This window comes from Euwallacea similis, chromosome 6, assembly GCF_039881205.1.
Source record: "Euwallacea similis isolate ESF13 chromosome 6, ESF131.1, whole genome shotgun sequence".
Lineage (NCBI taxonomy): Eukaryota > Metazoa > Arthropoda > Insecta > Coleoptera > Curculionidae > Euwallacea > Euwallacea similis.
Window position 1 is genome coordinate 6,822,394 of NC_089614.1, and position 13,314 is coordinate 6,835,707.

General features: G+C 30.9%; 1 protein-coding gene across 1 annotated transcript in view; it reads right to left on the reverse strand.

Annotated features, from left to right (window-relative positions):
* Positions 1-8,260: 8,260 nt before the first annotated feature.
* LOC136409462 (lachesin-like) overlaps positions 8,261-13,314 on the reverse strand; it is a 191,233-nt gene continuing 186,179 nt past the window's right edge. The window contains exon 5 of the mRNA XM_066390959.1: positions 8,261-10,300. Coding sequence (XP_066247056.1) covers positions 10,137-10,300 — 164 coding nt within the window. The 3' untranslated portion in view covers positions 8,261-10,136. The remainder of the gene's footprint in view (positions 10,301-13,314) is intronic.

Genomic DNA, 13,314 nt, shown 5'->3' on the forward strand with positions numbered 1-13,314 from the left:
CAGGGACATTCATTAAATGTATGATATGTTAATGAATTTAAGTTTGAAAAATTGTAAGTTAGATTGAATGTTTATTTCGCAATTCGATCTGATTCACAACCTAAATCTAAACTTTAGAGACTTTAGACAATAATACCGTAACAATAATCACAGGACTTTTCCAGGTTGAGTTTAAACTAAACTCTAAAATTTTAATGAGGCCATAATAATGTTTAGGATTTCAAACTACTTTGAAGGCCAGATTGTAATTATTTCAAACATAACAACTCTTTATAGCGAATAATTTATAAAATTGTCATTCGCTTCAAAATGAATGACATGAAAATGAGCTCCTTTATTAATAACACTAGTTTGACTTCTATTTGATCTATGTGAATGTGAGCAATATCTTGCACATTAATATAATCATCAAGCCCATCAGCTTTTACGGTTTGATGCAATCTTCGTATATGGCTGGATGGATGTTTTCATGATAATTGTTGTATTTAAGAGCGCCGTTTATTTCATAAAATTCAGTGAAACATGTTTCTATAGATGTGCTCAATTTATCTTACTTGTGATACGAACAATATCCAGTTACTCTTCCAAAATGGTAAATGCAAACTAGTCACTTTCGCAAGGCGACAAATATAATAGATTAATGTTACTTCACCTGACAGGTATGTTTGTTCTTAAGATTAACGTTTCCTTTAAGTGCTCTATGTTTATATAGCGCATAACGTTAAGTCAAATTGTAAGGGGGATACGCAGATTTGTCTTGTATCCACGAAATGTGAAATTCAATTAGTTTGCGCAATTCTGCAAGAGTTGTAATTAAACATCAGAGCTATACGGTGAGTTATGAATAACTTTTTCTAAATCTAATTCGTTTGTATTAATGCAAGCTGAAGCGAGCAACTCCTAAGCCTAACAAAAACTCACAAATTCACCCCTCAAAGCTCCGGTAATAAACTTCCTAAATCCTCAAAATCAACTTCAGCATTTGAGGAACGAATTCACTCGATTGTTAGTTTATTTAAATGACTCCCATTTTAACGCTCGTTACTTTTGCCGCAAATTCCTTAATTCCAAAACGGTTTTTCCTTGCAGAATATTGATTGTTTTTAAAACGTGCTTAATTAAACGATCAGTCTCAACACTAGAGATGAAAAAACAGGATTTGCTGGAAACAAGAATGCAAATAGATCACTGCCATTTGTCATACGTTGTTCGGAAATGTGGAAGATTAATTAATTCTGCTACGTGATTCTGGTGTGTGGCATTAAAACACAACGAACCCCTTGTATATATTCCACACTCTCTTCACAATACAACACTTTCAAGTCCGAAACTAAATTAAAATGGGAATATAATTTCTGAGAACTTTTCGGGAAGTACCTTTTAGGGAATGGGTATAAATTCTTTTTTCTCACCCAATCCGATTCATTTGACTACAAAAAATTTATGCGCTCTAATTATTTTGGGAACTTTACCCTAATAACCGTTTTGACCCAGACAGTTATTTTGTTGCCAGTGTCCTGATATCTCGGCGGTTAATCAAAATAGCCATTTCAGTTTTAATCGAAGTGTCAAAACAGTTAGCTGCATAAACTATATTTTTAAATTTAGCCCTTTAATCACTTTAATAACGCGCATACGGAATGCACCACCTGATTTATATTATAATGAGGACACGCTTCAGTTTTACATCGACGCTTATTGCGGAACGAATTTTACTTTTTGTACAGAAAAACTCCTTTTTACCATATTTCTAATTTTAGCTATTTTAAAACGATCGTTAGTTATCTACACATAATTGAAAAAAGAAACGTTTCACCTGAAATTAGTCAAAAGTGGGCTTCAGCCCATGATTGGTTCAGCAGATTGGTTTTAAGCTTTGTCTTAAAGATATTATGTAATTTCCTAGTGATAATATCTGAATTAACAAACGTCCATGAATTGCCCCAGGATAGGATCTTTGGCAAACAGAATTAGATTTCTCTAACCAAACAAAATCATATATTTGTTATAGATAGCACCTTCGTAAGCAAGAACAACAATTGTATTCCAACTGGGTAATTAGAATGTAACATGGACCGCAAGTGGTGAACATCTAAATACGATATGGGAATTCTGAAATACGGAACTGTCCAGGGCACATCTGAACACAATTAAAGTCCAATCAATAGCTTTCCCATGGTATTACTCGGTAATTATTTAAAAAGGTCTATTCAGGACAGCTTAGAGGCAATTTTGAAGCTTCAGGTTAAATAAATAAGTTTAGTTTATATTGTAATACGTCATGAGGCTTTCTGAAAGGTAACGAATTACATATTGTAGGTGTATTTAAGGAGTTTTTTTAAAGCCAAGGCTTATTTTTGCCGAGATAGAACGCCCTTGAAGAATGCTGTTTTGCATATCTACATTTATAGAAACTTTTTGTCATAAAATCAGTTAAAAATTCATCCCTTGAAATAAGTACATGTACATAATTAACACCCTGTATACGGATATATTTGGTTTTGTTGTATTTTGATTTGTCCCCAAGTCACTAATCTATCACACGATTGGATTTTTCAAAATTGCATATGGAAAAAAGCTACTATCAGGTTTTTTTTACGCAAACATTATGACTAGTGGAGAAATAAGTTTTCGGCGGTTTCGTTTTACTGTTGTTAACAGTGTATGAATATCGCTGCGTAAAGCCTGGAAAAACGAATAATATTTATTCTTGACATTTTTCGAACTGTGTGACTTTTATACATTTTTAAAAGTCGTTTTTACAGATCTATATCCAGTATTTCATAAATCACAGTAAATTTGGAATTGTGTTGCCTATATTGTATCTAAGTCATTTTTGGTGAGTTGAAACATAAAATTTCAGGTGAAATTGTCAAAAAAAACTATTTTATAGGTAAAATAGTTAATATTTTCTGATTAGGTTCTATAATTGGGCGTAGTTGGAAATTATTGTAAAAAATAAATGAGGAAGATTTTCTGGGTATGAATAATTTGAAGATATAGATCTTATATTTTTCAGTTAGTTCCTTTTAGAACTGTGTTGTATTTACTTGCATTATTTGCTGTTATATGTCGGTAAAACGAAAGATCTCATCAATGCGATTAATTTGAAGTATCTTTGAAAGCTTGAAATATTTTTTATTTACTCCATATATTCTCGAGATATCAATGCTCAAGCTGTGGAAAATCACAAGATGTACGTATCTCCTCCTTTGGAAGTTTTCAAATGAATTTGGAAGTTTGTGTATGAAGTGCTATTTTCTGCTTCTATTGACTAACTTGGGTTTTATATTGAGAGAGTCTCGGAGAAGTAGTATGAACAATATTCATTTTAATGTACTTTTTTTTTCAAATTTCACTTTGAGACATACACCTCAAACACATTTAATAAGATAATTTACTTGTTCCGCAACACTTTTTTATTGTACACTTTTACTTTTTTTCTAAGTCACCTTATATCTGTTTTCTTTAAGTATAGCAAAAAAAAAACATTAAATCTGGCATCAGCATAACGATATGATATTCTTCTGTACGACACAATGATAAAGCGCCTTCTTAAACGATATGGCGGACAACAGTAAATGTAGCAGAAAATTTTTGAGGATAAATTCTAGTAAAAGACCGCCTTCTCATTAGGGTCTTAATATTATGGCATTTGAGGAGATAAAGTGAAGCGTTATAAAATGGACTTTTTCCCTTTCCAGACCTAAAAGTGTCTTGGCACTGCATTGTTCAAGATAGTTTTTAAGGCGGCATTACGTAGCTAGATCGGTTGGTTAGATAATCAATATTTTATAAAACGCAAGCGGTTTTTCATCATAGTAATTATCTACCGGAACAATTCAAAACGTGTATGGCAAAGTACTGGAGGAATTAATATCCTTTAGTGAAATAACTTATTAAAATTTATAGCACTTTTATGAAAGTTGACCTTTGTTCCGTTCTGTGAGTTTCCGGGGCTATAAATTACGAAAAGTCTAAAAAGTTTTAAGAACCGGGTGAATCAGACGTTCTTTACGCTGTATTTTACAATCATTTGCGCTTTGAGAAGACCCTTAGAACTACACAAACATAGTATCAGTTTTTCTCTAATCTTTTTATCTAATTACGTATGGCATCATTTTATTTAGTAGTTCTTATACATGAAATTAAAATCGGCGCGAAAAAGCGAACACATTACCAGCAAGTGCAAAAGATTTGGGCCTAATGGTTTTAGAGGATAAAAAATTCAAAATTTAAAAATTCAGAATTTAAAACTTTAGTTTTCGCGTTTTAACGAAAAAACTTTTTGAATGTGAAATCCCGTCAAATGAACTTGAATTAAAATTTTTGTTTGGAGAAATCTCTAATAATACGAAAGAAAAACTTAAACTTTCTCGCAGCTTCTGTTTTTTTTTGCTCCAGCCGTGTAAATTATTTCAAATTATTCTCTTCAGACGTTCGTATTTACTTAATTTATATGATTTCGTAATGAAGTAAAGATGTAATTTTTATAGAGAGCGCTAAATTATATTCTGTGTCTGAGAGTAAGCCAAGATTCTGACTTTCTATTACCATTGCTATTACTATAAACTTCAATAAGTACTTACCATTCTTAAAATCAGGCTTTTACCAAAATTTACACTTTTAGGTCAAGTGATGGGTAAATTTCCTGCGTTATCAATACTTTTCTCGATAGCTGGATCTTTTACGGGGTTATCAGTTTCTCCTTTAAGGAAAAAGCTGTCGATAAAAGTTCTGAAATTAAGACGTTTGTCAACAATATTACCGACCTAAATTGAACCTCCTTGTGTATTTTAAATCCTGGCAAGGGATGTCAGTTGGACCTTCGTCACCTTTATTTAAAATTCCCAAGACTTCCTTGTCACCCGAAAACCAAAAGTAAATATTGAGTTTGGTCCAACTTGCGAGAAATTAATTTCTCTACAAAATATTTCCACGTAGAAATTAAAGTGAATTAAATTGTTTTAACGATATATTTAACATAAAGATGGATTACATTCTGCCCTTATCTAAAATACATCAATAAAATGGACACGAAAGGATAAAACTCTATGGCTAATACAGACTTTAATAACAGCAGAACATTATTTGATTTGAATTATGAACTGTATACATGTCTGGTGTATAAACTTAATTTTTATATATCAAGTCAACAAACACAAATTTTAACTCTTAACAAAAATTTTCATAATAATTAACAATATTTAGTGACAAGAGCAAATCTTTATACAGCGTCCTCGAATGTTTCTGAGTCAACCGTTTTGATAGATCATTTACATTTAAAACTAACTTATTTAATGTATAATCCCACTTAAATTGTTTTATTTATTGGAGCAAATCCGTCTTAAAACTGCTTTATAAAAATATATACAAACTCAAAAGAAAATAAAAATAATTACTTAATGGGTAGTATCTTAATATGTAACAATTTCTTCTCCTATAGTGGTGGCACTGTGGACCAGCTGGTATTTGATTTTAATATCAAATTGCAGCTTCAGTCCAGAATATGCAGCACTGGATTAGCAATCCAGAGGTTACTTTTAATTATGGATGATATATCTTAACGTCACAATTTTACAAAACATGTCAGTACAAAGTATGTTTGCATGTCTGGCAAGTATGCATATAAATTAATATTTTATGACTATAATACAGCAGCAGTGCTTTGGGGACATAATCCTTAGCTTAGTTTTAAGTGACGCGAAGTTTCTTATGAAATGTTAAAGGTACAAGTGCTATTCGGAAAAAATAATAGGTTTGCGAGGAATTTACTCGAAAGTTTATTTAAAATTTACTGTTTCCTTAATTACACATTCGGATTGCGTTCCAGAATTAAAATTAGTGGTATTTGTCAGGCACTTGTTCTAATTATGACATTTTCAAAGATTTTTTTAAATTCCAATCTTTAGCATAAATAAATTAACACGCATTCATGACTTACCGGAGAAATTCAACTGTCTTAGTTTTTAGAAAAATCTTTGTTGTGGGGAAATTAGCCCTTTCATAAATATAGGTTTGCTGGGGAATATACAGGAGAAATAAATTTATCCTACGAGTTTATGATTTACAAAAAACAGGAATATACATATGTAATTAGTTAAAAAATAATCTATCATATTTATAAAAAAAAACATATAAACATAAGAAAATCAAACGGTCCTTCATCCGTGTTTAGTGAATGTATTAAGGTGAGATATGGGGAATACAATGAGGGGGAGAAACATATGGGATGAAAAATTAAAATAGCTGTTTGTGTATTGAATATGTCTAATTCAAACAGGCATATTATGAATGTGTTTTAGACCCGTTTTTCCATGGCGAATCTAATATGACAAAGTTAATAACTTACTGAGAGTTCCAATCTATGAAATTTTTTAATCTATAGCCCTTTATGTACACTAAATTACTTTCACATCATTTTTCAGTTAATATTCCGGTAATTGCCCAACAATTAAAAAAATTGCTGAATAAAAGAACCCATGAATGTTATATGTAGCATAATTGTCTAATTTTTTATTCTTCGCCAAGAGTTTATATATATATACATACATATTTATATTGTATAAATCTCATAATAGCAAAAAATTTAAGAATATTTTGATGAGTTAAATGACTGCTAACGCTGGCCAACGGCATGGGGCGGAATAAAAATGGTAAACAGGGATAGTCCATATTTATCTATTTTCTTTGGATGAATTTTACAATGATTCATCCTGTGGTAAAAGTGTAAAATAAGAATAAGTTAAAAAATTATACGACCATAGCACCTTTTATAACAAAGTGCAGGATAGAGCAAAATATATTACTTACTATAATGCTGAATTTAAATCACTATTACTGATCATAAATATTCGTAAATTTGTAAGGGTAATGATATTAATTAAGGAATAATGTTTAGTTTGCTTACATATTTAATAGAATGAACATAATATTGAGTTCTAACTATTAATTTTTTTACAATCAAGAGAAACTAACTGAACATACCGTTTATGTGAAACGAGAAATGATTATCACTGTTTATTTTTTTTAATCAGATTTTAAGTCAATTTTATAAAATATTTCTATTCCGGAAAATGACAAAACTCGACGTTATCAAGAACATATTGTTTCCAGTATAGGGTTTTATTTTAAATATTCATATGCTGATTCCATATTATACTACAATAGTTATCGAGGAATGGATTGTTTAGATTGGTTTTCGACTCAATTAAAACACATCGAAAATCTAGTTGAATTTCAAATAAAAAATATTAAATCCATAACCGAAACAATCGACCGCATTACTGCTAAAATATGTTGCGATTGTGAGAAATTATTTAAACCTGATAACATAATTGTATTTGACCATGATCATTTCATAAGTTTATTGGGGAGAGATGGGGAGGGATGGGCGCTAAAGGTATAACTTAAACCTTAAAATATTATATATAGTTTCAATATTATTCCATAATTTATTTGAATGTGATTTTCATTTTCTCAGAAAAAACTTGGAGAACAAAAAACGAATTGCATTACTATCATTAAATAAACAGAAATATATAGATTTCTAAATACTTCTATCAATGAACTTATGTCTACTTTAACTATATCAGGTTTAAAAATGCTCAAAAAGGAATTTCAAACATTTAGTACAGAGCAGTTAACTCTGTTAATTACTCTGTTAATGTCAACCTCTAGACTAATTATTTGGTGGAGAGTCCACTCACTATTTCTTTCTTCAAATTCCTCTATTTTCGCCAGAATTTTATTGATTATGTTATCCTGAAATTACCGAGATCAGTCTAGTTAAATTTATCATAAAATATTTGGTATTAAAATATTTATATGGAGCACTTTCTGAATTACTTTGGATAATTATATATTTTCCACAAAAAAAGTGTCTACTTTTAATAAATTATGTTCTTTCAATATATTTGAAATTCAAGAATTCAATACGTGTACTGCATTCAGGAAACATTTCTTTACATCTGTAGATATTAAATTAAGGATTACATCTGTTCTGACTCTACCTTTTAAAAGTTATTGTTATATTTTAAAAATTATAGTATTCTCTGATTTGGCTTTATCATTACCTCTACGTTTAAGTATGTATGAGTTGTCAGTACCACTATCACCTGTATGAACTGACCTTAACAATTATTTTTATAATTAATAACTTAATACGTTTTAAATGTCCTAAATTCGTATACAACTTTTTTAAGACATCCACATTGGATGTTTTTTCAGAACTTCCAATTGTAATCCGATCGATTCTGAAACAATACCTGGTACAGACGTATTAAAGAAAAATGAAAAGTATTGTTGTAGACATTCAAGATTTTTATCTAGACTCTAAAGACAAAGAATATGCGCTAAGTAGGTTGCTATTTGAGATGGTTTACAAACAAGTCACTACTTGTTCAAGACATTTGGAACCTAGTCCTTATTATCAGTCAAAAGCAAAAAATTGGTCAATCACGCTAAATATTACGTTCATGGACTCAATTATTCAGCACTTTTTGTTGAAATGCTTGAATATTGAATGAAAAATTATGTGGAAGTGATTTAGTATACGTAAAGGGTTATAGGGTGAAGAATTTTGTAGATAAGAACTCTGCTACAGGATCTCAAATTGTTGATATTGATACGTTAGATTTGTGATCTGCCATATCTTATTCTCATAAAATCACCAAACATGGTTCAAGGATAATTTAGTATATCTAAATACTCATTCTGATAATAGAGGTACCTGCCCCACGAGCACTTTTGGTGTCGTCGTTATTTAAACCAAATTAGAAAGATTGTTAATTGAGCTGAAACCCGCTTTGTTTATCTATTCTGGACTTTAGAGTTTTTAGAACATTTCTATTATGTAAAAATAAAAATACTCTAGAAAAACTTTAGCAATCACATAATATAGCATCGGATGTAGAAACCGAGGTGGTTTAACGAACTTTGATATAATCTTGAGCTTGAAGGTAAATTCATTGATATAACGTAATTAGTTGCGACATAATTTGGGACCTGCGTTAGTGCCGTATGTTTAAACTCAACACTATCACTAACAATAATTATCCTGCTTGTCTTGTAACGGGAAATCAAATTGACGTCTGCTACAATCAGCCCCGCTAAAAGGATAAATTAATTTAATACCTGTAACATTAATCAGTCCTGAATTAACATTATATAGACGACTTATAAGTTGGCTGCGTGATGATGTCACCAGGCATGTGTCAACCTTTGGGGATAATAATGGGCGTTATTGTATTAAGTTTCTCTCTGAGTATGTATATGAACGAAGTTCTTGTAGATGCTTTGGGTGCTGTGAGACATAAATGAAAAGGAACTTTTCAAGAGCCATTCATTGTTAAGAAGAGACGTAATAAATTGCTAAATTTACAAACATATTCTTCTCTTTCATCTTTGTTCTGCGCTCCGTTAGAAAGTAGAACGATCAGTTAAAACTTTTTGGTAATTGTGTTTCTAAGAAAATTCTCGGGGATTATCAAATATTATCTGTATTTCGCAATATAAAGAGCTTGTGTTGAAACGGCTCCACCTAGCGTGAAGTTAAATTTAAATCAGATATTGCCGGAAATAAGCTCTTAAGCCATACCACCCCAGAATAGCAACTCCCAACAGGAAATTGAAGAAGTTAACCATAGCCATAGAGAGGGAAACTAATTAGATTTTTCTTAATTTCCCTTCCGAGCACTTGTACCTCTGGCATTTTTTCTTATAGTTATAATCTGATAATATAAAATCTAGTGAGAAAATTTCAGGACTGCTAAATAAATATATGCACAAAGGGGGCGAAACTATGAATAAATGAAGGCTCCTTAAACCTTAACTCTAATATTTACACAATGTAAAATTATTTGTATCAATTTCCCTAACAACTAGTCGAAAATTTAAAATAAATTTTGTTTAATCCGTTGTACCTACTAAGCTCTTTATTAAATTTTATCCTATTAGTTTCATTAAAAAATAAATTATAATATACGTCTCAACAAAACCACCCCTAAGTTAAATATTCAAATGATGATATATTTCATCCCCTTTATGTCTACGTTTCACCACAACCAAAGTCTTTAGAAGTTATGGATCCAAGCACAGCTTTAGATAAAGCGACGCAGTGGCCCAAGAACAACCCTTTAACAAGCAAGTACCTCACTTATTACAGCCAAGGATAACGCCACTGCTATAGCAAATCTTGGAGGGGTGCAAGCTGCCAAACCCAAACCCATCGAAAGATGAGACCATCCTGGTATTGGCGATGCCGAATTTTTACCTCGTTGCATTGCTGCTGGATGTTCTCCTGAAAGAGATTTCCATAGTCAAGAACGGAAAACACATATTGCTAGATAATTCGATTAGCAATGAATGGTACTGCAGACCAATCTCAAGTCAGATGATATTGTTTAAGATACAACACAAATAAAAACTTAAGTACAAATCTAGTTACTAAGTCGTCGAACAAAAATTAAATTTTTCCTCTTAAGTAGATTGATTTTGATCCCCTGAATAGAGAGATCTTATAACCCCGTTTTTTTAGATTGAGACGGTATTTTTGCACACAAATCTCCAAGATATCAGTGGTACAAATTATCTCTAACACTACAATGTATCAATATTTTATTATTTAAACTTTAGAATATCTAAGTTATATAAAGCACGATTCTTAAAAAAGAATAAAACTCAATTTTGGGTTTTAAATCAGATTGTTTACATTATACTGAAAATACATAAGAGAGTAGGTGGAATGGAAGCTTTATATTTGATACCCATTTCAAATTTATTTATAGAATCCGACTGAATCTTATTTGAAAACTAGAATTGGAGTTTCTAACTTAAATTTACAGACTATATATCTTGAATTTTTAAGCCTAGTTCTCCAGTTTTTTCACATGAAACAATAAGTCTTGATTCTGAGTTATTGATTTTTATTTTTACCACTTTTTTAAAAAGAATTTACACATAGTAGAGGATAGGGAAATGCATATAGCAAAGTAGCAAAAATGGAAAATTTACATTTATATTCATACCAACTAAAATTGATATGTAATCCATAAGAAGGTTATTTCTATTTTCAGGTTTCGAAACTGTAAATTCTCAATAGTTTGTTATTCAACCTTCTGAATTTATAATTGCAATAAATCGCGTTTCTCAAAAAAGTGTTAGTTATTATTCCAAAATGATCCTTTATAATTTAAATTTTCGTTTTTTTAAAGGAATTTAAACATGCTTTTAAAGAAAGGCATTGAACTTACATCGAGTGCCACGGTCAATTTTTCATTATTTTAAGATCCATCAAGTACGATCCTAACTTTCAAGGATCACACTCGAGAATATCATCTAACATTTTTCACGAATTAAGCTCGAATATATCAATTTTGATCATAAAACTGGCTAAGTTCAGTGACGTAATTCGATTTTGAGAGTTTTATGAATTTTTAAGCATCAAGTGTGCACTTTTCTACGCTGGATTTTTATTGATTTCGAAATTTGTCCATTATGATCCTGCCTTTCAAGATTAAAATTCGAAACTATTAGCTTTCATAGGACCTTACAAATGTTCAAGAAGTTTTAAAGCATTGAGTTTCCAAGTCAGTTCTCACTTAGTTTTTAATCTTTTTGAACATCCTCCAGCGTGATCCTGATTTTGAAGAAGCAAACTTGACAATCACGGTTTTCAAGAGTCCAAAGTTTTGATTGTAGTTTTTCATCCGAAGAGCTAATGGAAAATCGATGTTTTTTTTTAAAACAGAGGAAATTAGTGTATTTCTAATTTGGACATAAAGGGCAGAATCTACTTATTTTATCCTTTTTCAAGTATAACTTTTAATTTTAATTGATTTGGTGAAATATCTACATTTTAGTTCTCTTTTAAAAGTAGTTGAAGAAGGTTACTAACATAGACTTTTAAAAATATTCTCTTGTTATATTTATGAATTAGTTTGGATTAGTGGGCATGGTTTCAAAACTATTGATGTTTTTTTGTAATTTCATGAATTTTCTTTCAATTGTAATTTTCGGTCTGTAACATTTCCTAATCAGACTTTTCAAAATAACTATATTTTCTGAAAATATGGGGGCTAGAAATCTAGAAAGATCTACAATCCTTAGAAATTATCAGAAAAACATATTTTCTAAGTACTATAATAAGTTTAAATCAAGTGATTTGCATTATATATTAACCCTGATTAAGTTAATTGCTGTACTAAAGCAATTGGAGAATATTTCAAGGTTACCGGTCCTGTGAAAATTTTCAGGAAAATTTAAAACATTTGAGGTGCTATTTTTCACTTATGTCTACCGACTGGAATCCTATCTTGTTGCTAAGTAACTCAATTACAGTTCTGAAGGAACTCTCTTTGGAAATTTTCAGTTAGTAGAAAACTTATTTTAAAAAAGTTTGAAAACTCCTGTCCTGCATCAGTTTGATATCATCTAATGGATTTCATTGCAAGTGTTTTAAACTTTCAGGAGAAAGAGCCTTGAGGTTTGATAACATTATAGTAAATCACTAAATTAACATAAATTGTGAAAAATAAACATGATTGGTTTCCAATTACAATTATTGAACATAGTGTTTTAAACCACCTCTTGTGTGAAACATGCCGAACGCTCATCCAGCCGCATTGATTTCATTAATTTAATTTAGGTTGTAAGCATTTACAAATATCATTTTAGGTCCAGTTAACAGGACCGCCATTTTATTTAATGAATGCAATACGTGTTTGCGGAGTCGTTATTGTTAACGGTTTAACCGGGGCATATCCATATAGATAAAATGCTTAAGTATCGTGAAGCTGTAAACAATCTCTCGTCTGCTAGTGGCACCAAACACAGGGAACGAATATCGGAAATCCACGCTCTTAAAATATGCGAATAAAGATTTATATAACTATAAAATAGGAAACTGGGACACAAGGGGTGCAGGATATTAAAACGGCTTCGAAAATATGGACGCAAATAAAACTAGAATTCATTTGCGCTGAAACACCATGAAATAATAATAAAGCGTCTCTTTGAAAATAATTCGGGCAATGAAACTCGGGTCGAACGTTCACAAAATCAAATAGTTTCCCTTCCAATGATGGATTTTGTCCCGTTATTATTATCTATTTGAAGATCAGAAATATCCGTTAAAATTGGTTTTGTTTTTGTTCTACTACGTTATCAGTTGCAAAGACGAAATTTCTCTTCAATCTACGTAGCTTAAAATATTTTTAATTTCCCTACATCTTTCGGCTACTTTTGGTGCACAACACGAACTTTCCACATTTCGCTAATAAGGCACGTAGTTTAGGATATCTTGCTTGCAAGTGA